The 27,743-nt window shown below is 43.2% G+C and overlaps 1 protein-coding gene across 5 annotated transcripts in view; it reads right to left on the bottom strand.

Annotated features, from left to right (window-relative positions):
- Nucleotides 1-202: 202 nt before the first annotated feature.
- POLK (DNA polymerase kappa) overlaps nt 203-27,743 on the bottom strand; it is a 71,664-nt gene continuing 44,123 nt past the window's right edge. For 3 of the 5 annotated variants that reach the window (XM_062212567.1, XM_062212566.1, XM_062212565.1), the window contains exons 4-15: nt 26,299-26,451; nt 24,283-24,414; nt 21,416-21,569; nt 18,261-18,488; nt 16,076-16,200; nt 14,443-14,609; nt 10,438-10,470; nt 8,671-8,767; nt 6,153-6,324; nt 2,282-3,214; nt 1,806-1,848; nt 203-1,618 (exon numbers count right to left, since the gene is read on the bottom strand). In XM_062212567.1, the coding sequence (XP_062068551.1) occupies nt 1,534-1,618; nt 1,806-1,848; nt 2,282-3,214; nt 6,153-6,324; nt 8,671-8,767; nt 10,438-10,470; nt 14,443-14,609; nt 16,076-16,200; nt 18,261-18,488; nt 21,416-21,569; nt 24,283-24,414; nt 26,299-26,451 (2,322 nt within the window). In that variant the 3' untranslated portion in view covers nt 203-1,533. Of the gene's footprint in view, nt 1,619-1,805; nt 1,849-2,281; nt 3,215-6,152; nt 6,325-8,670; nt 8,768-10,437; nt 10,471-14,442; nt 14,610-16,075; nt 16,201-18,260; nt 18,489-21,415; nt 21,570-24,282; nt 24,415-24,677; nt 24,766-26,298; nt 26,452-27,743 lie in introns of those variants that run through there. The other 2 variants (XM_062212568.1, XM_062212569.1) reach the window with 2 other exon arrangements.

Here is a 27,743-nt window from a genome sequence, read left to right on the forward strand (position 1 = left end):
TAGTCTTGCTGTACTTTTTCCTCAAATCAAAATTATATAAGAAAGTGGATTTGGCATATTAAAAAAACAGAGTGAATGAAGCAGAATAGAGCAAAAAAAAAAAAAAAACATGAATGAAATCATCAGAGGGAAAGAACACACACAAAAAAAGGATGCATCTCTGTTGACTAACAGATTGACTAAAAATAAATTTTATTTTCAATTATTATTGAATATTACTAAAGATAACATCCAGTTTAATTATATAAATGAAGATAATTTGATATTTGCTCTAATATTAAAACAATAAACTTCAGGCGAGACAGAAAACAAGCAGAGTGCTATCTTTCCAGTATATTTAAAGCAGTTTTGCTGGGTCTGGAATTTACATAAGTGCAGCAGCTTTGTGCTTGCTGTGGTGCGTCACATCAGGCGACACACCAGGCCGACAAGCACTCAGCCTGGTTCCAAACAGTTTAGGAGTTCAGACTCAAGATACCCCTGTGGCCAAAGGTTGTGCGAGATGCTAATTAATGTTATTTCCTTATATGGTTAAATAATGAGCAAAAAAAGGAAAAAGAAAACAAAGCTCTAAGAGAACAGAAGATGCAGCTCCTTCTTGTGGTGAAGACTCCGACTGCGTCTCCTGCTCTAGCTACACAACTGTCTTTAGAGACTTCTCTAGCACAAGTGTTCGGCACACCCACTGATGTTACGCTGTGTCAGAAACGCAGCTAAGATAAGGAGATGTTTTGATACACATTAACCTTTTGAATTGTACATTTCCCTCTTAAAATGACTGTATAATTTATCCTTTTTAACATACTTGTGGAAAAATCAGATGTAACTGCCAGAAACAACAACCTGCCACTTAAAAGTCCCACATATAAAATTACTGTGTATAAAATAAATCAAGTGTTCATTCATAAGATAAAGGAATTATAAATAAGAAAAACCAATAAATAGTGATATTTTAAGCAATGATCCTTTTAACACAGATAATACTGTGATATTATTTTCCTGAAGATAACAAAACTAGGCATAGGAGTTCTGCTAAGTTAATACTCATCATAGAAATTATGATAGGTTCTAATGATGAATGTCCATAACGTATCAGAAGATACTAAGATCAGAGCAGTCCAATGCCCAGAGAGTGGATAAATGCTTGTAGGGACCACTGAGAGCCCTGAGCCTGTATTTTTATATCCACTGTAAAAATAACAAATCATATTCAGATTCCATTCCTGTTCCTCTTTTTAAAATGATCTCTAACAGGACTGATTTCCACCTGATCCATAATGGATGTAAAAGTTCTCATATTATAGAAAACGTACACAGAGGTAGATCTGTACATATTGCACATTCTTAGAAGTAAATTCATGCACATTCCACATTCTTAGAAGTAAATTTGTACATCCTTCATTCTTAGAAAAGGAAATGTCATTTGCAGAGGGATTATGCATTTGTCTCCATTAAAGGAATCTGTAAATTAAAATGAATATTAAATCCACTGATTATAAAATTAGTTTCAATTAAAAATTAATGATAAAATGCTCACTTAAAAAATATATCAAGGGTACGTGTGGCACTGCTTGGCTTTACTTTCTTTGATGCTGAGTTCTTTTTCATCAGTGCTGGCCTGGAATAAAAAGAAACACACAACTAAGAGACAGGAAGAGATTTTTTAAAATAATTCTGCAAATAGCTCTTTTTTAAAAATATGACCTGATGATTAAAAAAAATCAAAATTTAAAGCCTCCTAAAAATTAAACTTCAAAATATGACATTTTTGTAGCTCATTATATTGAAGTTCAAATTAACCATACCTTTTTGTTCTTGCTAACGTCTTCTGTACTCTGCTTGAGTTGCCTTTTGAGGGAAGAAAAGTCAAGAAATTCCATAATGAACAACATGAAATAATTGAAAAGCTGCATAAACATTTTAAAAATTAAAACTGGCTGATTAATAAAAACTTTCTTGGTACTACACAGTTTTTACTTATACAAACTAGAAACTATACAGCACAATTTCTTCATAATTTACTATCACTAGTTCTTTCAGCATTAGACCTAATTTCATTTTTGAAATCTGACTAGTTTGCACTACCATAAAACAAGTCACAGAGGCTTTCTGGCTTTGTGACTATGGTTAATTTACTACTGTGTCTTGGCAAGTGTTCTCCAAAGGAAGTTATTTTTTTATTATATTGCTCAGCTCCTCAAACCTTTCTGTTCTACTTTACCAACAATCTCATTAATTAAAAAAAATTTCATAGAAAATCACATTCTTTAAAATGACTCACCAGCATTTCTGGAATTTTCTTTGAGTTGATGAACGGGATTAACCGAATCATTTCTCAGTTCTTGTATAACATCTTTATTTAAGCAGACATCCACGTGCACATTGAACAGGGTAAGATCTGAAGTCCTTTGTTCTAGGTTACAAACAGGACATACTAGAGCTTGGCCTGCTGTCACTTCATATAAATAAGGCTGGGGGCATTCTTGCCCACCTAATGACCCAGGATCTTCCTTTTCCAATGCAACAATGTGAGAAGAATTCTGGTGACCATATTCCATACTGAAAGATTTGTCTGGAAGACCATCACACTCCTCCTTGTGCTTATGATTCAAAGTGTCTACACTCTGTACTTCAGATGGGTTACCTGTAGACTCTTCCAAACCTACTAAATCAATGTCTACATTTTCCTGATCATCCTGCTTCTCACAAGAGAAAGAGCGATGTGCATTTTCTTTCTTGCTGACTTCAGTGGCAGCAGCCTGTGAGCCTAGGGACCCCCTGGTGGCCTCGCTGCCTGCAGGTGCATCAAGACATGCATCCACGTGCCTGTTGAAGGCTTCCAGACTGACGCTTTCTTGCTCTCTGTAGCAAACAGGACAGGTGAAGGTGCCAAGGCCACCCGCACTCTCCAATGCTAAATTCTCATTCATCTTCTGTAAAACTGGCAGTGGCTGTGAGGTCTGTGAACTCTGTTCATCTGCAGCTTCATGTTTCAATGTGTCTTGGTGACTCCCTTTCCTTTCTAATCGTTTTTTATCAAAGAAACTCTTCTTATGAGACACTTCTAGAGGTTTTTCAAATGGATCTATGCCAGTTCTCTCTAGCACAGGCCCTGTGGCGGGCAGGACTTGGTTTCCAGTCTGTAGGAAGCCGACGATACTCTTTTGCTGCTGCTTCTTGTCCTCTTCGTTGGGAAAACCAGACACCCGAACACCTGCATTAAACCAGTCACAGCCAGTCAATCCCAAATTCAACAAAGCCAGTTTAGGCCGGCGCCGTGGCTTAACAGGCTAATCCTCCGCCTTGCGGCGCCAGCACACCGGGTTCTAGTCTCGGTTGGGGTGCCGGATTCTATCCCGGTTGCCCCTCTTCCAGGCCAGCTCTCTGCTATGGCCCGGGAAGGCAGTGGAGGATGGCCCGAGGGCTTGGGCCCTGCACCCGCATGGGAGACCAGGAGAAGCACCTGGCTCCTGGCTTCGGATCAGCGTGATGAGCTGGCCGCAGCGGCCATTGGAGGGTGAACCAACGGCAAAAAGGAAGACCTTTCTCTCTGTCTCTCTCTCTCACTATCCACTCTGCCTGTCAAAAAAAAAAAAAAAAAAAAAAACAACAACAAAAAACAAAGCCAGTTTACTCACAGTGCATAAAAACATTTTGTGTAATACTGCTGCGACACATACAGAGAGGACGACTGACAACAATACGAAAACATTGGATATAGTTTTTTTTTTTTTTTGACAGGCAGAGTGGACAGTGAGAGAGAGAGAGAGAAAGGTCTTCTTTTGCCGTTGGTTCACCCCCCAGTGGCCGCTGTGGCCAGCACACCGCGCTGATCCGAAGCCAGGAGCCAGGTACTTCCCTGGTCTCCCATGTGGGTTCAGGGCCCAAGAACTTGGGCCATCCTCCACTGCACTCCCGGGCCAGAGCAGAGAACAGGACAGGAAGAGGAGTGACCGAGACAGAATCCGGTGCCCCGACAGGGACTAGAACCTGGTGTGCCGGTGCCGCAGGCGGAGGATTAGCCTAGTGAGCCGCGGCGCCGGCCTGGATATAGTTTTCTAAACTAAAGTGGGTATTGTGAGAAGACATTCCCTTTATAAAACTGGGTATCATTAAATATTTTCTTTTTTTTTTTTTTTAAAGATCTATTTGAAATACAGAGTTACAGAGAGAGGTAGAGACAGAAAGAGATGTCCTCCATCCGCTGGTTCACTCCCCAGATGGCTGCAATGGCCGGAGCTGCGCCAATCCAAAGCCAGTATCCAGGAGCTTCTTCTGGGCCTCCCATGCGGGTGCAGGGGAGAAGGATTTCGGCCATCTTCTATTGCTATCCCAGGCCACAACAGAGAGTTGGATCGGAAGAGGAGCAGCTGGGACTAGAACCGGCGCCCACATGAGTTGCCAGTGCTTCAGGCCAGGGCTTTAATCCGCTGTGCCACAGCACTGTCCTCAAATATTTTTTGGAATTGGCCTGATCTAGGACTTTCAATTAGTATTTGACACTCATGCCATTATATACAAGTAACTAACTAGAATCAACTACACTGACTCCTTAGCTTGTTCTAAAACTCTTTTTCTTAACTTTTATTTTTAAAAATGCTTTTCTTTACTTTAATCTACTTCAAAGGCAGAACAACAGAAAACACTCCCCAAATGCCTACAGCAGCCAGGGCTGGACCAGGCTGAAGCCAGGCACCAGGAACTCCATCTGGCAGAGGCCCAGGTACCTGGGGCACTCCTGCTGCCTCTCAGGTGCACGAGAAGGCGGCTGATCTGAAGCTACAACATCCGGGACTCACACTGGCACTCCAGCATGGGATGTGGCATCCTGGCAGCAACTTACACCACTGTGCCACAACTGCTGTCCCGCTCTTTTTGTAAAATCAAGCTTTATTTTTTAGAGCAGCTGAAGGTTCGTAGTGAAACTGGACAGAGGAATAGAGAATTCCTGTATACTCCTTGCCTGACACATGCACAGCCTTTCCTACTTCCTGTACCAGACTGGACCATGTGTTAAACGCAGGAACCTGCACTGAGAAAACTTTATTCCCCAAGTCCTCAGCTGACATGGGGGTTCTTTCTGGGTGTTGTGCCTTCGATGTGTTGACACAAGTGTGCAGCAGCACGTGCCCACCTCTACAGCACACAGAGCCCCTTCCCGGTCCTAAAATCCTCTGTGCTCTGCTCGCTCTTCCCTTCCTTCCCGGAACCTGACAGTCACTGACGTTGTCGCTGTCTCCATAGTTTTGCCTTTTCCAAAATGTCACACAGTTGTAATCCCTTGTGTGCCCTTTTTGGATTGGTTGCTTTGACTCAACAATATGCATTTAAGGTTCCTCCATGTGTCTTCATGGCTTGAGAGCTCGTTTTTCTCATGTGCTGAACATTATTGTCCCACTGTCTGGAGATACTGCAATTGACTCGTCCATTCACTCACTGAAGGATATGCTGGGTACCTGCAAGCCTGGCGACTTTGAACAAAGCTTCCATAGATGCCTGCTCTTTAGCTTTTCAGTTAGCAGGCTTCATTCAGTTGACTTTCCTATATGAGAAAATTTGGCTCATAGTGCGCTGTTAGCAGTCAGGAGAGTGTCCAAAACACTTGTCACATACATTCTCTCCCCAGTTCACACTTGTGTTTATGTTTCTACCACACAGTAACTGGACACACCGTTTCAGTAGTGTCACAGTCCCTTATACTTCTGAAATCCAAAGTTGTGAAAATTGTACAAAGCAAGTAATAACCAAGGACTGAAATACTGTGAGGATAGTTAGAGTCTTCACAGACTGCTGGTGTGTTTTTGCTTTGCTACTGAAACAATAACGTGTTTTACAGTGGGATGACACCTCAGTGACCCACAGTAGGACCTAACACTCTTGTCTCCATGCACAGAATTTTGCTTTCAAAAGCTGTAAAGTTCTGTATTTTGAAACATGCCTTGCCTCCAGGATTTCAATAAGTAGTAAGGAAAAGAACTGGAATTAAATGTGAGCCTGGTTTCATATACATCTGGTTCTAAAGATTAAGCTAAATAGCAGCACACAATGAGAACTTCCTAAATGGGATTAAGAAATAAACAAGAGGTGATAATATTCCAACACTGATGGCAAAATCTAGTAGATTTAAGGAAAAACAAGAAATGAAGTCATACCCATAAGTCTTAATCTCAAGGGATGTGGAAAATCAGCATCAATTTCTGTCCTTAGCAACTCCTTGGCAACAGCAAAGATTTCTTCTGAAGTAGAAACAAGACATGGAACTGTAGACGCTCGTGTCTTTACTTCAAAATCCACATTCTTCAGCTTCACAGTGACAGTTCTACCCTGCCACACACGGAAGACATCGTCACACATGGCTTTAGGTCTCCACTTACACATACAATGGGGCAGGCAGATCAGTCACTGAGGGAACACAGTAATGCAAACGGTCCAAAGGAATAACTAAAACTCAGGAGTAATTTAGAAACTCCAATTTAGCCAAAAATCATCATTACCATTCTCAACCGATTGCTTTTAAAAAAAATTTCATGGATTTCAAAGGCAGAGTGACCAAAAGTGAGGAAGAGATCTTCCAATCACCAGTTCACTTCCCAAACACCTACAACTGTCAGGACTGGACCAGGCTGAACTCAGGAGTCAGGAGCTCCATCCGCGTCTTCCACATGGTTGGTAGGAACCCAAGTGTTCTGGCCATCACCTGCTGCCTCCCAGTGCAGCAGCAGGACGCTGGATCAGAAGCATGGAGCACGCACTCCAACACGGGATGCAGAAGTCCCAAGCAGTGGCTTAATCTGTTGTGCAATAAAACCTGCCCCCAACTGAATTTTATAAAAGATCTTTATATAAAGAACACTGTTAACTGATCACTTTTCTTGTCACTAAACCTCTTTTTAGAGATTAATTCAGTAGCTGTAAGGAGGTGCCTCACTGGTGCATCTTTTGGGTAGATCAAGGTTACTGTGTGCCCATTGTATGCCAGACACTAGGACAAACAATTTCTCAGAAATTCCTTTACAGAGTTTCACGTGGAGATGAGGACAATGTTCCAGAGATGAACGGTGCTGATGTTTGCACAAACTGTTATGTACTTAATATCATTGAATCATTAATTAAAAATGATTAAAATGGTGAATTTATGTTATGTGTATTTTATTAGCTCCTGGAGGTAGAACTTAATTTCTGCCCTTCCTCACTTGAGGGTGGGTTAGACTTGCTGACTTACTTCCCAGGGGAAAGCAGTAGCTCACAGTGGAGAATCAAAAAGATGGAGGCTGTCAAGTGGCTGTCACATGCTCCTGATGGGATGTGATGAGGAGGGCATTCACATTTGAGGCAATCTTTCCCAAAACCCAGAACCCTGGGCGATATTATAAAATTATCGATACACCCAGATGTGCGGACGTCTGTAGTATACCTGGTCCAGTACTTCTCAAGACTGTGAAGGTTGTGAAAAAGAAGAGACTGAGAAAGTGAAACAGACCACAGACGACTGGGCACACACAAGACCTAATGCCAATGCAGTTCCCTGGATCAATTCTTAGAAGAGTCAGAACACCAACAAGAAAATAAGTAAAATCCACTTAGTATCTGGAGTTCAGTTAACAGCAATGTGCTCATTTCAGTGTTTCCATTTTGACTACTGTACCACCATAATATAAGATGTGAGCAATGAAGGAAACTGGGTATATCAGAACTCTATTATTTTTGCGACTTTTCTGTAAATCTAAGGATGGGCATTATGGCACAGGATATGGGATGCCCATATCCCGAATCAGAGCTCTTGGGACTGAGTCTCACCGCTGGTTCCAATCCAGCCAGTGCACCTGGGAAGCAACAGATGATAGCACAACTCTCTGAGTCCCTGCCACCTACGTGGGAGACCCAGATGGAGTTTCTAGCTCCAGCCCCAGCTGCTGCGGACATCTGGAGAGAGAACCAGCAGATGAAAGATCTGCCTCTTTCTCTCTGTCTTTTTGCCTCCCAAAAGCGAACTTAAAAAAAAAAAAAAAAATCATTCTAAAATTAGATTTTTTTTAAAAAAAGAATTCTTTATACTCAAAGTATGACAGGATTGTAAGAAAACTATTTATAACAGATATGCCATTTTTCATGACTTTGAATATCTTTTATCACACTTTGTAATAACCTTACCTTTGTTTGGAAGTGTTGGGAAAATATCAAACATGAATTGTCATAGGGGAAAGTTGTGAAATAGAAAGTTCAAAGCCTTCTAGGGTTTTTTTCTCAATGTGTTAAACAAACTGGATGAGAGCGTTGAGGCAAAATGTTTATTTCTACAAGGTCATTGTCTACGTGAGAAAAATATCAAAGGACAACTGGAAAGGGACCTTTGTGAATACTGTCCTGGGGGGACCCCCCCTGCCTTATTATCTAACGCCAATATATTCTGGTTTTGAACTTGCTCAAATGCCGTCCCCAGGCAGTATCAAGTTTCTCAAATCACACTGGAGCCACCCAGCCTCCCAGGCTGCTGCTTCACAGAACTCAGACACAGGCTGGAGTGGAATTTTTTCTCTGTTTGTGGGGGGTTGGGACAGTCTGTTCCAACACTTACTAATCTGTACTCCTCTTTAAGAAATCTGTAATTTTAGTCTTTATTTTATTACTAAAATTTTTAAAAACCAAGACCGCCGCATCAAAATGAAGTACCTTAAGTCCTTCTTTCTGGAGATCCTGGGCAAGATCCCTGCATAGTTCTTGGCACAGGCTGTACTGTTCTTCTGCTTTGCTTATCTCACTGAATGTTCTAGAAAGACAAGAATTACTTCAGTGGAAAACTGGGGTGCGTTTAAATGGCCTAGCATTAAGTTATATTTTCTGTAGTATAAATTAATGTTTTCAGATGAACTAAGATATAATTAAACATCTAAGATCTACATAAATAATGGAAAACAATTTCGATAGGTAAGCTAATTCGCAAAGGAGCAATTTCACACTCTTGTTCTCTCTACAGTATTTTTTTTTTTTAATTTTTTTATTTTTGACAGGCAGAGTGGACAGTGAGAGAGAGAGATAGAGAGAAAGGGCTTCCTTTTGCCGTTGGTTCACCCTCCAATGGCCGCCGCGGTAGCGCGCTGCGGCCGGCGCACCGCGCTGTTCCGATGGCAGGAGCCAGGTGCTTATCCTGGTCTCCCATGGGGTGCAGGGCCCAAGCACTTGGGCCATCCTCCACTGCACTCCCTGGCCACAGCAGAGAGCTGGCCTGGAAGAGGGGCAACCGGGACAGGATCGGTGCCCCGACCGGGACTAGAACCCGGTGTGCCGGCGCCGCAAGGCGGAGGATTAGCCTAGTGAGCCGCGGCGCCGGCCCTACAGTATTTTTTAAAAAAGCTGGTTAAGGTCACTGACTGCTAACACAACAGGCGTACATTTATACAGACGCTGCTCCAGAACATCATCCCAGGAATTTTCTAGATGGGGACTATCTTTAAGTAGATTTTAGGAACTGCCTGCTGGTACCTAGGCAGTACTGTCTAACAGACAACTGGAAAGGCACAGCTGTTGAGATTAAAAGTAGAGAAGTTTAATTCATCTGCAAGGCAGTGCTGAAAGAAGTTGAGAGGGGACATTAGCAGGGAAGACCGGGAGGACAGATCCCAGGGATGAGTGCGAGGCCCAGGAAAGCACTCCTCCAGCCTAGCCCCAGCCTCAGTGAGCCAGCTGGTGGCAACTGAGGCTGCCAGTTTCTTATTCTCATGAATTCCTTCAGAAACGTCCCACAGAAACATGAGCAAGCAAGCAAACATTTCCTCTCATTTTCTTACATAAAGAGTAAACTGTTAGTCACATGGCTTAGCACCTTGCTGTTCTGAGTTGAATTGGTGACAGTTCCCAGCAAATAAGCAATGTCCTCATTTTTATACGGGGGTAAAATACCCACATAAATGACATAAATCACTCGACCAATTCTCTATTCAAGGATATGAATATGCATCTTACACACATGCCTGTAGGTAATTTTATACAACATCTGTCTCATGAAGTCTGGGGGGGACTTTTATATTCATGGCATCACATGGTGCTCAGAAAGTTTTGGATTTAAGATTTCTGGATTAGGGATGCTTAACCTCCATTTGACACCTCTGCTTATTCACCAATATTTGAAGACTTTAAGGAAGAATTTCCATGATCACTTCTTATAAAGAATTCTAGAAATTAAGACTGGAGACCTAAAATGCTTGGTTTCCCTGAGTAGGATTAAGGCCAATATTTTAAAAAATTGCTACAGTTCATTTTTTCCCACTGAGAGTTCAGCAGCTGGAGAAAGCAGAGCAGTATACTAGGGCGGCTACTCCAGGAAACGGCTGCTGTGAGCTGCAGGTAAATTTTTTTTTCATTTTCACTGACATTTTTATTAAAAGTTAATTTACAATAACATTAGTTATGAACAATTAATAATAAATAACAAAACAGTACCTCTCAATACTCATACTTTTCCTCTCTCCATCCCTGGAAATGAAAAAAAAAAATATTTTCTTTTTTAAAGAATTCCTTTCAGTTAAACAACAGGGTTTAATATTATCAATTATCCTTAAGACATCTCAATTTTTTTTTAAGTTTATACATTGTGAAAAATAGTGAAGTTTTTAAATCTAAAAATAAAAGTGTCAGAGCTGGGTGTTGTGGTGTAGCAGGTAAAACCGCCTGCGATGCCAGCATTTCATATGGGCGCAGCAGATGGCCTGAGTGCTTGGGCCCCTGCCACCCACATGGGAGCCCCAGAAGAAGCTCCTGGTTCTTGGCTTCAGCCTGGCCCAGTCCCAGCCATTGCAGCCAGCTGGGGAGTGAACCAGCAGATCTCTCTCTCCCTCGGCCTCCCCATATAACTTTGACTTTACAATAAATAAACAAACAAACAAAAAACAAAAATCCTGTCACCAAAGAACATAAACAAGATACTACCATGATTACATATGTCATGAATCAAGTTTGAATGTACTGAAGAGAATAAGCTTGAGAATACAGAGATATTACAAATTTCTTCTTTTGAAAACCTGTCAAAAACAGAACTTATAAAAACCACTAGGATGGGGCTGGTGCTGTGACACAGCAGGTTAACACCCTGGCCTGAAGCACCTGCACCCAGCTGCTCCACTTCCTGTCCAGCTCTCTGCTGTGGCCTGGGAAAGCAGTAGAAGATGGCCCAAGTCCTTGGGCACCCTCTGTACCCACGGGGGAGACCCGGGGGAAGCTCCTGGATCCTGGCTTCAGATCGGCACAGCTTTAGTCGCTGTGGCCAATTGGGGAGTGAACCATCGGATGGAAGACTGACCTCTCTCTCTCTCTCTCTCTCTCTCTTTCTCTCTGCATAACTCTTTCAAGTAAAATAAATAAATCTTAAAAAAACAAACAAACAAACAAACAAACAAAAAACCCACTAGGAGGTGGTAGTACAATACCTTGCAGTTATGGGATGTAATTAAACTTTATTTATTATTAGTTATCTAGTTTTGCATCTAGAACAGCAACTTCTCTCTCCTGCAGCCTATCCATTACTCATTTAGGCCACTCTACAGAACTCAGAGTGCGGTCAGAGCAAGATGAAGATGGGGAATCTGGGCCTACTGGTTTGGCTGGATCCCAGCTGCTCTGATAGGAATGGCTAAAGCCATGAGAATTGGAATGACACACAGATTATTCATTTTCCAAATATTTAGTGAATCTGTTTGAGAACTTTTTTTAAAAAAGATTTTTATTTATTTATTTTGACAGAGTTACAGACAGTGTGAGAGAGGGAGAGACAGAGAGAAAGGTCTTCCTTCCCTTGGTTCACTCCCCAAATGGCGGCTATGGCCGGCGCTGTGCCGATCCAAAGCCAGGAGCCAGGTGGTTCTTCCTGGTCTCCCATGCAGGTGCAGGGGCCCAAGCACTTGGGTCATCATCCACTGCCATCCTGGGCCACAGCAGAGAGCTGGACTGGAAGAGGAGCAACCGGGACTAGAACCTGGTGCCCATATGGGATGCCGGCGCCACAGGAGGAGGATTAACCAAGTCAGCCACGGTGCTGGCCCCTGTTTGAGAACTTGAAGACGTAATAGATTGTCCTTAAGAAAATAAATATTCCAAAGGGGAGACAGATAAACAATAGAAGCAGATATGGAACATGTTCAGAGAGAAGTACTCAGATTGAAAAACAAAGCAAAGGGCCCAGATTAAGGCCTGGTCTGTAGCACCAGCATCCCATGTGGGCGCTGGTTCGAGTCCCAGCTGCTCCACTTCCTATCCAGCTCTATGCTCTGACCTGGGAGGGTGGTAGAGGATGTCCTGAGTCCTTGGGCCCCTGTACCTGCGTGGGAGGCCTGAGGGAGGCTCCTGGCCTCAGACTGGCACAGCTCCGGCCATTGCAGACATCTGAAAAGTGAACCAGCTGATCGAAGACCTTTCTCTTTCTCTCTCTCTCTCTCTCCCTCTCCCTCTCCCTCCCCCCCCCCCCCGCCTCTATAACTCTGCCTTTCAAACACATACATAAAGCTTAAAAAAAAAAAGCAGAGTGGAGCCCAGGGAACAGGGCTAGAAGGCTAGGAAGGTCTGATTTTTGATATGATTGAGAAAATTCTGTGAATTTCAGGTACTGCCTTACCTGCACCCCTAAAGACCACAGGCTAACACGTTAGAAGTATGCTGTTCTCACATACTCTGGAACTAAAAAGAGGGCGACTTTGGACTAAAGCAGCGTGGCTTCCTGCTATTTTCAGCATCAGAGCTCACTGTGCTGTGATGTCTTCACTATTCATCACAGCCAGCTGAGGGAGCAGCAAGAGGGAGCCCTGAGACTCCGCAGAAGATAGAGCATGGCCTCGGGCAGGCTGGCAGCAGGGGGCACTCAGGACCAGGCCACCCGTGCCACCTCCTGCTCCCATCGTTCCACTCAGCCCCAGGTTTACACTTCCAGCTCCTAAGGCCCCTCTGCTTAAGACTCCCTGAGAAAGTTGTTCCTCCCTCCCTAATCCTCGCATAGCTGGCCCCTCCAGTCACCCTCTGGACGGCCACTGCCGCCCTCACACTTCCCCCAGGCAGTTTCTGTGCCTCACTCTGCTTCACTGTCTTCATTTGTTTACTTGGATTTTTTTTTTTTTAGATGAGGTTTATTTACTTATCTGTTAATACTGATTTGAAAGGCAGAGAGAGACAGACCTTCCATCTATGGGTTGATTCTTCAAATGCCCACAATAGCAGAGGCTGGGCCAGGCTTGGGTTGGGTTGCAAGCTGGGAGACAGGAAGTCAATCCAGGTCTCCCGCATGGGTGGCAGGGACCCAAGTATATGAGCTGTCACCTGCTGCCCCCAGGTCACACTTGCAGGGAGCTGGAACTGGAAGTGAAGTGGGGACTCAAACCTAGGTACTCTGACATGCAATGTGGGCACCCCACGGGCATCTTAGCTGCTGAATCCAGTGCCTACCCTTCCTTGGTTATTTTCTGTTTCTCCTACTTGTCTATAGATTTGAAAGTCAGAGTTACAGAGAGAGAGAGGGAGAGAGGTGAGAGAGGGGGAGAGAGTGGGGGGAGAGAGGAGGGACAGATGGGATGCGGGGGGGAGGGGGTGACAGAGGGGGAAAAGGGGGGAGAGAGGGGATGTGGGAGGAGAGAGGGGGTGAGAAAGGAGGAGAGAGAGGGGGAACAGAGGAGGGAGAGGGGGAGAGAGAGAGATATTTTCCACCTGCTGGTTCATTCCCCCAGATAGCCCCAATGGCCAAGGCTGGACCAGGCAGAAGCCAGGAGCCAGGAGTGTTTTCTGGGTCTCCCACATGAGGAACAGGGGCCCAAGCACTTGGGCCATCTGCCACTGCTTTCCCAGGCCATTAGCAGGAGTCAGAGCAGATGTAGAGCAGCTGGGACTTGAACCAGCACCCACACAGGATACTGGCGATGCAGGTGGTGGCTTTGCCCGCTACACCACAGTGCCAGCCTCTCTTCTCCAGACTGCATGGAGGAAGACTCTGTCCTGTTTCCTGCTATCACCCCTAGTGCCCAGGACAATGCCTCACACAAAGTACCTCGCAGTGAACCAGTGACTATTTGTACTTCTAGAACAGAAGTGCAGTTAGCTCATCAAAGTGTTTCCAAAATTGTCACATCTTCTTACTTCAAGAAGCCAAATTTCTTCCCTCAACAAACCAACCCCTAGCACTCCTGCCATGTCCTACACCAAGAACAAAGCAAGGACAGGAGAGAAAGCAGCTGTATGTCCTCTCGTTCATCCACCCAAAAGCCAGTGACCTCACAGTGACCTGCACCCGTCTTTTCCTTCCCACACATGCAATCTGTTGACTCTAATTCACAGGTTATATCCTGAATTAGTTTGTTTAAAACAGTTTTAAAACCATGTTATCTATATTTATAGCCTCCATCTCAATGATTAAAACTAGTATTTCAGCACCAAATGATAAAGCAAAGTCAGGACAACTACACTTAACGATACCTTGCCAGGTGTGTTGAACCTAGACCCAGGGAGACATGAAGAAAATAATGCCAAGACGTTTCGGAAAAAAGTAGAGAAAGTAATGCTCTCTGTTGGTAGAGTTCTGTGCAAGTGACAACTCCGAGAGCCTTTAGCATTTTCTCTGTAACTTTTCCTATTCCAGAAACCTAGAAGAAAATCAATGTTTATCATTAATTTTTAAAATTAAGGTAAGAACTGAGGTTATAATCTCATTATACCCTTTATAATAAATAAAATATATGAATAATGTGACCATCTTTACAAGTGCTACAATAAAACTGCTTTAATTACTTTTTTTTAAAAGTTTTTTTTTTAATTTATTTGAAAGGCAGAGTTACAGAGAGGCAGAGGTATAGAGACAAAAGTCTCCCATCCACTGGTTCACTCCCCAGACGGCTGCAACGCAAGAGCTGCACTGATCTGAAGCCAGGAGCCAGGAGCTTCTTCTGGGTCTCCTACACGGATGCAGGACTTGGGCCCTCTTCTACTGCTTTCCCAGGCCATAGCAGAGAGCTGGACTGGAAGTGAAGCAGCCAGCACTCAGACCAGCGCCCATATGAGATGCCAGCGCTGCAGACCAAGGCTTTAACCTGCTGGCCAGAGCACCGGCCTCTTAATTACTTTTTGACCACACTTCCAAAAGTAGTGTTTCATGGAATTTTAAAAGGTGTTTAAAAAAGGAGTTCTGTAATCTTATAACCTTGAAGAATGGTAGGATAAACAAATTTAAATGGAACTTGTACTACATGACTGATGTATTTCTAATGTAGCCATATACAGAGTGTCACACCCAAGGGTAGTTCACTCTGCAGCTGTTTGACTCCAGAGCTTTGCTAATGAAACACTATTCAGACACTGAAAAACATACTGGAATACACGTCTCCAGAGATACCTGACATAGTTAGTAATCATTTTAGAGACTCTATATATCCTTTGAGAGAGCCTTTCCCCTGGGCTTGAAAATACAACCAGAGAATATTCATTCATAGACACCATGTGGAGTGAGAAAAGCAGGTCCTCTAACACCACATAGTGTGCACAGCAATCACTGTCAAAAAGAAAAGAGTGTGTGTGTGTATATATACTTATATATATGTATGTATGTATATATATATATATATACACACACACACACACACAAAGAAATCTAGAAGCTATACAGCCTAATAAAACTTCTTCTGGAACCTCTGTGGGATAATTTTATCATGTTAAAGATGGTCAAGTATTTTGGTTTATTTTGTCAAAAACTATAATAATTTGAATCTCTCTGATCTGGCAGCAACCTGGGCATGAGAACTGAGACAGAATCTAGTTCCAGCTGAACAGGCTCTTCCAAGTATTCTTTTTATTTTCCTTTCCATGGCAGGAGTCCACTTAAATTTTGTCATCTATTAACTCCTTCAACATTTCCAGCAAATAAGCTTCCTGAACCAAACCTGCAACGCTTCACAGAATGATTCCTTCAAACCTAAATCCAACCAGCCATTATAGTTCTTGCTGTGTCATCTATGGTTTCAAAATCTGCCAGCACAGAATTATTATCAGACTACATAGTTTCTCTTCAGAATTCAAGAGTGCACATGTAGATGGAACATTGTCTATAAAATCTCACCTTCCTAATGGGTAAGTCCTTGATGAAGTTCATCACAGCTTGTCTGTTGGGGATAACTTGGTATTGTCCATTTGGTTTATTCTTATCACTGCATATTTTTGCTAACATTGTATTTGGGGCAATGCCTTAAAAGAAGAAAATTCTGTTGATATGTACAACTTTTAAATATGTGATTATAAAACAGAAAAACACCTTAAATGCAAAAAATCTGTATATCCTACAAAATGACATGCAATGCTACTTTAAAAATAAAATTTGATCACCATTTACCAGAGCTTGCTATGGTTTTAGGAAAAGGAATTTTACTAATTTGGTGAAGCAGAGATAAAGAATATTTAATTTTTCATATTCTAAAATCTAAGAGTAATTTCAGTGTTGAGTAATACATATTTTTTAAATTTAGAGACAAAGAGAGAAAGAGCCTGGGAAAAATCCCATCTGCTAGTTCTCTCCCAAATGCCTGCAAAGGCAGCTCTGGGCCAAGCTGGGAGACAGGAGCTGAGAACCCTCCCCAGGGTGCCCACGCCACCTGCACCATCACTGCTGCCTCCCAGGTCCGCAGAGCAGAGCTGGAGATTAACTCAGGCGCCCATGTGCGACATTAGTGTCTTTTTTTTTTTTTAATATTAATTTTATTACTTATTTGAAAGAGTTAGAGAGAGGTAGAGACAGAGAGAGGGCTTCCATTCTGCTGGTTTACTCCCCAGATGGCTGCAACGGTCAGAGCTGCACCCATCTGAAGCCAGGAGCCAGAAGCCTCTTCCAGGTCTCCCACATGGGTGCAGGAGCACCATGATCCATGTTGGATCATCTTCAACTGCTTTCCCAGGCCATAGCAGAGAGCTGGATAAGAAGTGGAGCAGCCGGGACACGAATCGGCACCCGTATGGGATGCTGGCACTGCAAGCTGGGGCTTTAATCCACTGTGCCACAGTGATGACCCCGACATGAGCGTCTTTTTTTTTTTTTTTTTGACAGGCAGAGTTAGACAGTGAGAGAGACAGAAAGGTCTTCCTTTGCCGTTGGTTCACCCTTCAATGGCCGCCGTGCTGCGGCTGGCACACCGCACTGATCCGAAGCCAGGAGCCAGGTGCTTCTCCTGGGAGAAGCCATCCTCCACTGCACCCCAGGCCACATTAGAGAGCTGGACTGGAAGAGGGGCAACTGCAACAGAATCCGGCGCCCCAACCGGGACTAGAACCCGGTGTGCCGGTGCCACAGGTGGAGGATTAGCCTATTGAGCCACAGCGCCGGCATGAGTGTCTTAACAGTGAGGCTAAATACTCATTCCCTGAGCTAATATAAGTATTATTATTTGTTTACTTATTATCTTTAGTAAGATTTACAGGGTTGTTTTATAGCGATTCTATCTGCTTCCCAAAAAGATTCAGAGTTCAGGATGGATATTTACTCTTTGAAAACATCTTATATAGAGATTATCCACAAAGAGAAAAAAAATCAAAGATTCTGGGTTACAATATATTTAAAATAATGATAATCAAATTTTTTCATTCTTTATGTTGCTCACAAAGGAAAGGAGTACTTTTCAGAATGTTTTACAATTTCTATAAGTCTGGATGTTTAAGACAATTTGAAGCAGGTATAATCAAATATATATTCATTAAACAGTTCATTTCAATTTCCATACACATCTTCCTAAAACTGATTATTCATGCTTTGGCCCAGAAAGGATTAGCCTAATCACGGTGCAGCTTTTACAGAGTCTTTGTGATGAGTGGCGGTCACCACGCAAAGACACAGTGATGTCCTCATGGGTCACTGACACATTTGCTGCACTGCTCCATGGTGATTCTTCTGTCTCCTACCTGGTGGCCACCTGGGCTCTCCCCTGCAATGTATTCTTGGACAGAACTGAAGTCCTCCAATCAGAAATCATCACTATGACCTACATGCAGAGCCAATAAAATATATTTTGTGCTCTAAAAAGGACAGCTCCCTGATATTTTAGGACAGTTTTTCTTTTGGGTTTATGGTCTTTTCTGCTTAATTCTAACGTATCATCTATAGGTTCACAGCTATTCTGACAGCTAAAGCTCTTAGAAGTCAAATCAAAGAATGAGTATTATAAATACCATTCGATGTTTCATAATAAGAAATTACACTATTATACTGAATTAGCCCGTTTGAAAATTGCAACCATATAGTCTTTAATGTTTTTAAATACCTGCACTGGCTGTCAGTGTTGTTTTTTGCTTGATTCTGAAACGAATTTCCTTTACCACTTCCTCTGCTGATGTTCCAAAAACAACTGAGTTGTGGAGTATTTGAGGATTGTTTTGTTCTCCAGAATTCCCTTGCAAAGGCTGCAAGTCAGGGGGGCTGTCTTCAAAAAGGAGTGGGGAGATGGCCCGGTCCTGTTCACCCAGCACATCCACTTCCTTGCTTGGCATATCTGCATTACAAACATGAAAAGCACACAAGTTAGCGTTTCTTAAGTTATTTCTGAAGACAAAACAAATTTAGTTTGTTTCTAGGAACCAAGATCAGAAATACTATCATTTATATTTTCTAAGTGTGATAAAGAAAACACCAGTTCTAAGTTTTTCTTAAAAGATCATCTGTTCACATTCTTTTTTTCTTAAAAAAACCTTTTCTCCTCTATTGTTCTCTAGAGAAAACTAGAATTTAGGAATCAGGAGAAAGATACTAAACAATATGGAATAACTATACCCCAAAAATAAGTTTTTTAGAGGGAAAAAAGGCCCTTAATTTTTCATTCATGGAAGAAACTTCAGAAGTTAAAAGAATTGAATGCTCGTCTTTCAAACGCTGTTTCCAGTTTTGACTTGCGTGTTTGCAAGGTATCCCTTTTTCTAAGGACGTATTTTCAAAATAGAAATTACCCCCAAAAGTTATGGTTTTTAAATATGCAAATTCTTAAGGTCTGACTGGATTAACTGAAGTAAAGTGTAAGGGAAATAACCCTTATTATCAATATGCTATAAACTGTAATTATTAAACACTAAAACCTGGTTATTGCTTCATTTTATTTGCATTTTAATACATGGACTGTAAACTACACTTAAATGTCATCATGTACAAATTCATTAAAGACTTCCCTGGGCTTAATACAGAAAGATTTAAATATGTCTATTTATTTTTTAAAAAAAGATTTGTTTATTATTTGAAAGGCATAGTTACAGAGAGGGAGAGAGGGAGAGAGGTCTTCAAGCTGCTGGTTCACTCCCCAGTTGGCTGCAACAGCCAAGGTCTCCCAAGGTCTCCCAACTTCAAGGTCTCCCAAGCAGTTGTAGGGGCCCAAGGACTTGGGTCATCTGCTGCTGCTTTCCCAGGCCACAGCAGAGCAGAGATGGATAAGTGGAGCAGCTGGCACTCGAACCAGTGTCCATATGGGATGCCAGTGCTGCAGGTGGTGGTTTTACCCACTAAGCCACAACTCTGGCCCCATAAATATGTTTATAACAACTGAGATTGGCAATGGTTTTTTGATCCTATTTCTTAATTTTATTACATATGTATATAAATGTTTTCCAAATTAAGGCAAATGCAGAAGCAAAAATTAAATGTGTAAGTTTCAAGGTACATATGAATGTGTTTTGAAAAATGAACTTGGTCTTTTGTGAAAACTTTTGTAAAGAAAACATAAATACTATGATTAGAGTCTTATCAGTTTCATAATTTACAGTGTGTGGTGTGAATTACACCACAGATGTTTTCCATGTCGAGTTTTCAACGTACAGCAATTCAGAGGGGAGAGTTGAAATGGTATCTATCAGGACCCCATTTCCCAACTTGACAGGTAGGGGCGAGGTAAAAAGAGCTGGAGAGACACTGCAGGCCACAGGAGCACCTGTCGTGCACGAGCCCCTTCTGCACACACCCTGTACGGAGCTGGGTCTGCACCTCAGGCCTGCTCTCCCCTGCCCTCAGGCGAGGCACCGTGAGGTCCAGAATGCTGTCTTTTGGAACACCATAAGAGCTGCTGCAGAGCCTGAGTCTGCACACCGCCTGCTTCTGTGAGGACCCGCGGTAACTAACTGTTGATGTAATCAGGGTACTAACGCAGCACTGAAGCATTCCACCACGACGGCCAATGCATTTCACTGCTTCATTGTCTATAAAACAACTGTAAGATCAGTCCAAAGCCAACGCTGGGAATAAGCTGTCGTTAATTTGGTCAAGGTTGAAAAGAATCATTATTGCTGTGTTGTATAGCCAGATTATAAAAATTTGGGAAATGGGAAAAAATAAAATTACCCAACACTTTGCTATGTTTGAGGCTAATCTTTTTCTTTTTAAAAATGTATTTACTGGGGTTGGAGCTGGGGCATAGTGGGGAAAGCCACCGCCTGCAGTGCCGGCATCCCATATGGGCGCCAGTTCAAGTCCTGGCTGCTCCACTTCTGATCCAGCTCTCTGCTGTGGCCTGGGAAAGCAGTGGAAGATGGTCCAGGTGCTTGGGCTCCTGCACCCGTGTGGGAGACCCGGAGGAAGCTCCTGGCTCCTGGCTTCGGATCAGCGCAGCTCTAGCCATTGCAGCCAACTGGGGGAGTGAACCAGGGGGTGGAAGACCTCTCTCTCTCTCTGTCTCTCCTTCTCTCTCTGTGTAACTCTGCCTTTCAAATAAATAAATAAATCTTTAAAAAAATTTTATTTACTTTCCTTAACAACAACCAAAGACACTGTTAACATTAGCAGTAGCTTCCTCAGCTTCAGTGCCATATCCAAACCTCTGCTGGTCAGATCTCAGTGAAACGGCGGCTGGCAAACTCCCTCGTTCAGGGACTCTGAAGACTCAGGCCTATACTTCAACAGTTTCACTCAGCTTAAATGTGGCTTCCAACATACGCTGGAAGACCCACAGAGATGTTCTACCTTTCCAATTTTCCATTTTTATAAAGATGTGTCTGGTCCTACCATCTACACTTATATCAGATAATGAGTCAAGCGGCTCAGTTTGAAAGGCTGTTTTTCTGGCCGGCGCCGTGGCTTAACAGGCTAATCCTCCGCCTTGCGGCGCCGGCACACCGGGTTCTAGTCCCGGTTGGGGTGCTGGATTCTATCCCGGTTGCCCCTCTTCCAGGCCAGCTCTCTGCTATGGCCCGGGAAGGCAGTGGAGGATGGCCCAAGTCCTTGGGCCCTGCACCCGTATGGGAGACCAGGAGAAGTACCTGGCTCCTGGCTTCGGATCAGCACGATGCACCGGCCGCAGTGGCCATTGGAGGGTGAACCAACGGCAAAAAGGAAGACCTTTCTCTCTGTCTCTCTCTCTCACTGTCCACTCTGCCTGTCAAAAAAAAAAAAAAAGAAAGGATGTTTTTCTGGCTTTCAGTTTCAGGGTTCCAGTAAGTTGCTTACCATCGCCTGCAGAGTTCTCCATCTGGGAGAGGTACCTTCTTTTGTCCTCTGGCCAGTGCTGTCTTTCCTCTAAGTGCTTTGTGATATTCAAGTAGGCTTCATCCAGGCTCATGGCCATAAAATCAGGATCATAATCAGCAAGTATTTCCTTAACCTTCAAAAGGAATAAAAAGCTTTAAATTTTGCTACTACAGCAAAAGTCTCTCCATAGAGCAGATAAAAAAAGTTCAGTACTTTTGCTCTGCAACTACAATAATGACTCTACAATCAATAAGTCATGGATTTAAGGACTAAATCATTCACTATGAGGACATATTTGTCAATTCTTTTGAATTAAAGCAGATCATCAAGGCAGAAGACCACAAAACAGCTTCATCTTATGCATCTCTATTTAGCCATCTATATCAAGATGCAGAAAACAATATAAATTTTGGACAGCATCATTTTGGGAGGCAGAGGAAAAAAACACTCAAGGTTTCAGGTACTGAGTCAAAAGCAGATGCAGGAACAATTGGGTGAATTCCATTCCCGTTCACTTTTTATGATTTTCGTTCATTTCAAAAGGGGTAATTTTACACAAATGTACCATGTTGTTTTGGAAAGTAGACACATATCAATAAATGATAACATTCAAATAAAATTCCATTTAATATACACATTAACACAAGCTTCCATACAAGAATATGAAACTCTATTTACTGCAATCTGGAATGACCAGGATGTACAAGCTGCAGTTCAATTTCATGACCACTCTGAATTATAGGAAACGTCTGGAGTTGCGTCTTAGGGTAAAGGGATGAGAATTACAGATGCTACTCATGTAAGACACTACACAAGACAAAAGTATTACATAAAACTTGAGTTTTCTTTAGCCCCGGAGCATTAGCTGTGATTAGAGGGAACGGCCACAAGGCAACACGCACATCACGCACATCACGCACATCCATGAATTACGTTTACGTCCACACATTTACAGCAAGTTGTTCTTCCCGTTGTTTCATAAAATACAGTGTATTAGTCTCACACCATTATGACCAGCCACGGCAAGGAGAATTTTAGAAAACGATGACACAAAGCTTGGCTACATTTTACTTAGGAGAGTACCTTAATTAGCTTTGTTGTTATAGAAGAGACCATTTTTATAATGCGCCCCACTAGAATCTTTCCAGGGAAAAGGCACCATGGCAAGCCTGCGGCTGGCAGCCACCTAAGATTCTGAATGGGCAGCATCCCTAGAGACAGGGCTGTGTGCTCACTTCCTTCACAGACTGCTACAGGAACTGAAACAGACACGTCCCAGGAAGGACCAATCATGCAGAGCTCCAAGAACGATGAAAGCTACTACAGCATTTCGGGCAAAGCAGAATGAGCTTTTCCTTAAGCTACTGAACCAATCCATAAACATTAATGTATCTGCAGTCAGTGACAAATTTGTGCTATAGTTCATTTACACATAAGAATTCATTTGTTATCTACAAATAGCCAAGGTAGATCCTGCTCAAATCTGAGTATTTCTCCAATTGATATAAATAACCAGACTAAAGATGGCTAAAAACAATTTGTTCTTATACATTTGTCATTGCGTCAGAAGTTGTACTGAATTAAAGGAGGATTTTATTCTTTCTTAAAAATTCTTCACAGGATTTTAAAATTTTAAAGCCTATAATAGTTATGGCGAACATTTTATGTCTTTTAATATGGAATACAATGACGGGGCCAGCATTGTGGCACAGCAGGCTAAGCTGGCTAGTGTCCCACTATTCTGTTTCAGATCCAGCGCCCTGCTGGTGTGCCTGGGAAAGCAGCAGATGGTGGCTCAAGCGCTTGGGCCCCTGCCACCTACATGGGAGATCCAAGTGGAGTTCCAGGCTCCTGGCTTCTGCCTGGCCCAGCCCTGGCCATTGTGGCCAACTGGGGAGTGAACCAGCAGATAGAAGATTGCTCTCTCTGTTTCTCTCTCTCTCTCTCCGCCTTTCAAATCAATCAATCAATCAATCAATTTTGTTTAACAAAAAATACAAAAATACAGTAAAAGAGATAAATAATCACCAAATGTGAATGTTTCCCCTTCCAACCCCCTTTTCAGAGGTAGGCACAAAGTTCCACAGTTTTTGACAGATTTAAAGAAAAGAACGATTTTTAAACTTGGAATGAGGTGTCCTCTGCAGGGGAATACAAATATGCAGATGTCCTGAGGGCAGCACAGGTCTGAGTGTTGCCACAGCTGCCAAGTGTCTGGTGTGGTACTGCAACATCTGGTGCAGGTTACAAACACCAGCACAACAGGACAGGCCAGCTGCCATCGAAACAGAGGAAGCGGCAGTTTTTCACATGAGACAGCTTGGGACTTTGACAAGTAAGCAAATCTTTACATTTCAGAGACCTCTACCGAAGCAGTGGATTACGCCCCTTCTCCATGCTGACCGGTTTCTTAGACATTAGACACCTTCCTTAGATAGTGGGGTGTGGAAAGCAGCTAATGAGAACTGCAAATTCTGTCCCTGTTCAAAAACACTGATAAAAATGTATTCAGAAAAGACTGAAATTAATGATGAGCAGATTTTATAAATCAAAAATACAAGTCAGTTCTAGAAGGAAATTTATATTGTATATTAAGGGAAAGTGGCTAGCTATTTTTTATACATACTTAAGGCTATTCAAAGTTTTCTAAGCACATAAATATACACATAAAGGCAAAAAAGTACGGGGTACAGAGTGCTATGTTCCGGGAACCATGCTGAGCCCAGAGGAAGTGGTAGGGGAGGACGGCAGGGATAAGCCAAGCCCGTGTCCTGAAGGGCGGAGGCACTCAGACTGCAGACAGGAAACCAGCAAGGGCTTTGAGCTGAGGTGATACGGCCACTTACCTCCTGACTCACGGCTCGATACTTGTCAAAGTTGGGGGGCACTATAATAAGCTGTGGGCACAGTCGCTTGGCAATAAATCCTGGCATGGCTGCACGGACACCAAACCTTCTTGCGTGGTAATTTGAAGTAGACTGAAGGAGAATTGACCACATGAGGAAAAATACAGAAAGCTAAGTGGAAATATTGATCAATGCATTCATAAGAAACACATTATAGTTAGGCACGTTCAATTCAAGGACATCTCTCTTACAGCCGACTGTCGTGAACCACGACCCTCTCACACTGCTGCCCCTACTCAGAACGTAATAACAAGTAATAAGCAAGACTGTCCTAGGAAAATAGAAGCCTCCCTTACATTTCCAGGTACTAAATTCATTGGTTTTAAAAGGCATACCTGTGTGGCTAGCGTTGTGATGCAGCAGATTAACGTGCTGACTGAAACACCAGCATCCCATATCTGAGTGCCAGTTCATGTCCCAGCTGCTCTGCTTCCAATCCAATACCTGGGAAAGTAGTAGAAGATGGCCCAAGTGCATGGGCAACCTGCCACCCATGTAAAAGACCCTTATGGAGTTCCTGGCTCCTGGTTTTGGGCTGACCCAGCCCAGGACACTGCACTATTTGGGTGGTAAACCAGAGGATGAAAGACCTCTCTGTCTCTGCCATTCTGCCTTTCAAACAAATTAATCAAAATAAAAAACCAGATAAAAGTTATACCTGTATTCTATCTAGTAAAGATCAAACTTTGTAAGATAGTAGGTGATGTTACATGGAAGTAACAGTACAGTTGGCCAGAGCCGCGGCTCAATAGGCTAATCCTCCGCCTTGCAGCGCCGGCACACCGGGTTCTAGTCCCGGTCGGGGCACCGGATCCTGTCCCGGTTGCCCCTCTTCCGGGCCAGCTCTCTGCTGTGGCCAGGGAGTGCAGTGGAGGATGGCCCAAGTGCTTGGGCCCTGCACCCCATGGGAGACCAGCAGAAGCACCTGGCTCCTGGCTTCGGATCAGCGAGATGCGCCCGCTGCAGCGGCCATTGGAGGGTGAACCAACGGCAAAGGCAAAAGGAAGACCTTTCTCTCTGTCTCTCTCTCTCACTGTCCACTCTGCCTGTCAAAAAAAAAAAAAAAAAAAAAAAAAAACAGTACAGTAAACAGTATAGAATAGTTGTGAAGTAATGTGATAGTACAACTAATACAGGTGTCACATAAAAGTAACAGAATAGAAAGTAATACTATACCATGATACAGGTTAAGCACCCTTTACCCAGGAAAGTATCTCAGGTTTTGGAGCTCTCTGGATTAAACAATGTCAGTTTATACTTTATTGGTCAGGCATCCCTAATCTGGAAATTTCAAATCTTAAAGTGCCATGTAGGAGACTTAAAATGTTCTTGGATTCCGGGTATGGATGATCAAACTCAACTTTTAGTGCACTTCTGGAATTGCTTTATTGGGAAATTACTTATATACAAAAATCAAAGGGCTAATGCATGGTCAGATAAGTCTCTAAAATGTAATGAGAAAGTTTAAAAGAGCTTTAAATATTAAAAATTTTTTAAATTTATATTTATTTACTTGAAAGAGAGGAGATATAGACAGAGATCTACATTCACTGGTTCACTCTCCAAATTCCCACAACAGCTGAGGCTGGGTCGGGCAGAATCCAGAATCCAGAATTCAACTCTGGTTTTCCATGTGGGTGGCAGTGACCCAAACATTAAAGCCAGCACCTGCTGCCTCCCAGGGTGCACATTAGCTGGCACTAGAACAGAAGCAGAGCTGGGACCAAACCCAGGCCCTCCAGTATGGGATGTGAGTCTCAAGCAACATCCTAACTGTGGCACCAAATACTCTGCACACACTCCAATTAAGTTTTATATCTTATGTTTGAACAACTGTTCTTATAAAAACATTTCGACTAGGGATGGAACTCAGTAACGGCTTTCCCCTTCAAGAAGCAGGAAGACTGACTAGAGTATATATGAAATTCCCATTGCACTCTCTCTTCACTTACTTACCAACATACTCATTGAGCCCACAGCAATGGGCTTGTCCTTCAGTTCCGGGTTGTCCCTCATCTCCACAGCAGCATAGAAAGCGTCCATGTCAACATGTACTATGGTGTTGCTCAGATTCCGGCTCTTCTCTAATTCCATTGCAAATCTGTCAACCTTAATTAAAAACAAAAAAGTTAACATGTTTAGACATTACACTGAAGCATTATTAGCCAAAACACTGATTTGAATTTAGCAAGTAGCTGTCTACCTGTGTCTATATCTGTCTATCATCTACTATGAATTGTGACTGCAGAATTTGCTGATTTTTTCTTCTTCTTCTTCTTTTTTTTTTTTGGACAGGCAGAGTTAGACAGTGAGAGAGAGAGACAGAGAGAAAGGTCTTCCTTTTCCGTTGGTTCACCCCGCAAGTGGCTGCTATGGCCAGCATGTTGCGGCTAGCGCACTGCGCCGATCCGAAGCCAGGAGCCAGGTGCTTCCTTCTGGTCTCCCATGCAGGTGCAGGGCCCAAGCACTTGGGCCATCCTCCACTGCCTTCCCGGGCCACAGCAGAGAGCTGGACTGGAAGAGGAGTGACCGGGACAGAATCCGGCACCCCGACGGGGACTAGAACCTGGGGTTCCGGCACCGCAGGCGGAGGATTAGCCTAGTGAGCTGTGGCACCGGCCGACTTTGCTGATGTTTACGGGTGTATATTTCATTACTGTTTTTGGGTGTTTATGTATACTTTATTGTTGCCCATTAAGGCTGGAACTTGTTTTTTTTTTTTTTTCTTCCTTAAAAAGCACTTATTGATTTATTTGAAAAGCACAGTTACAGAGAGAGAGAGAGCTAGATAGGGAGAGAGACAGTCTATCTGCTGGCTCACTCCCCAAATGGTTGCAATGGCTGGGACTGGATAAGGCCAAAGCCAGGACTCTGGAAATCCATCTGGGTCTCCCACATGAGTGACAGGGGTCCAAGTACTTAAGCATTTTCTGCTGCTTTCCAACAGTGAAGAATGTAATCTGGGTGTTTTTTTTTTTTTTAAAGATTAATTAATTAATTAATTTGAAAGGCAGAGTTACAGAGAGGCAGAGGCAGAGGTGGGGGGCGGGAGGGGGGAGAGAGAGAGAGAGAGGCCTTCCGTTTGCTGGTTCACTCCCCAGATGGTTACAACAGCCAGGGCTGCGCCAATCTGAAGCTAGAAGCCAGGAGTTTCTTCCGGGTCTCCCATATGGGTGCAGGGGCCCAAGGATTTGGGCCATCTTCTACTGCTTTTCCAGGCCATAGTAGCAGGGACTTGAACCGGTGCCCATATGGGATGCTGGCACTACAGATGGCGGCTTTTCCCGCTATGCCGCAGCACCAGCCCCAAGAATGTAATCTTTAAATAATTTTTGTTTCTTTATAGAAAGAGTTGGACTGATAAGAAGAAAGGGGCGGACATTTGGCCGTGGCTAAGCTGC

This window comes from Lepus europaeus, chromosome 15 (assembly GCF_033115175.1).
Source record: "Lepus europaeus isolate LE1 chromosome 15, mLepTim1.pri, whole genome shotgun sequence".
Classification (NCBI taxonomy): domain Eukaryota; kingdom Metazoa; phylum Chordata; class Mammalia; order Lagomorpha; family Leporidae; genus Lepus; species Lepus europaeus.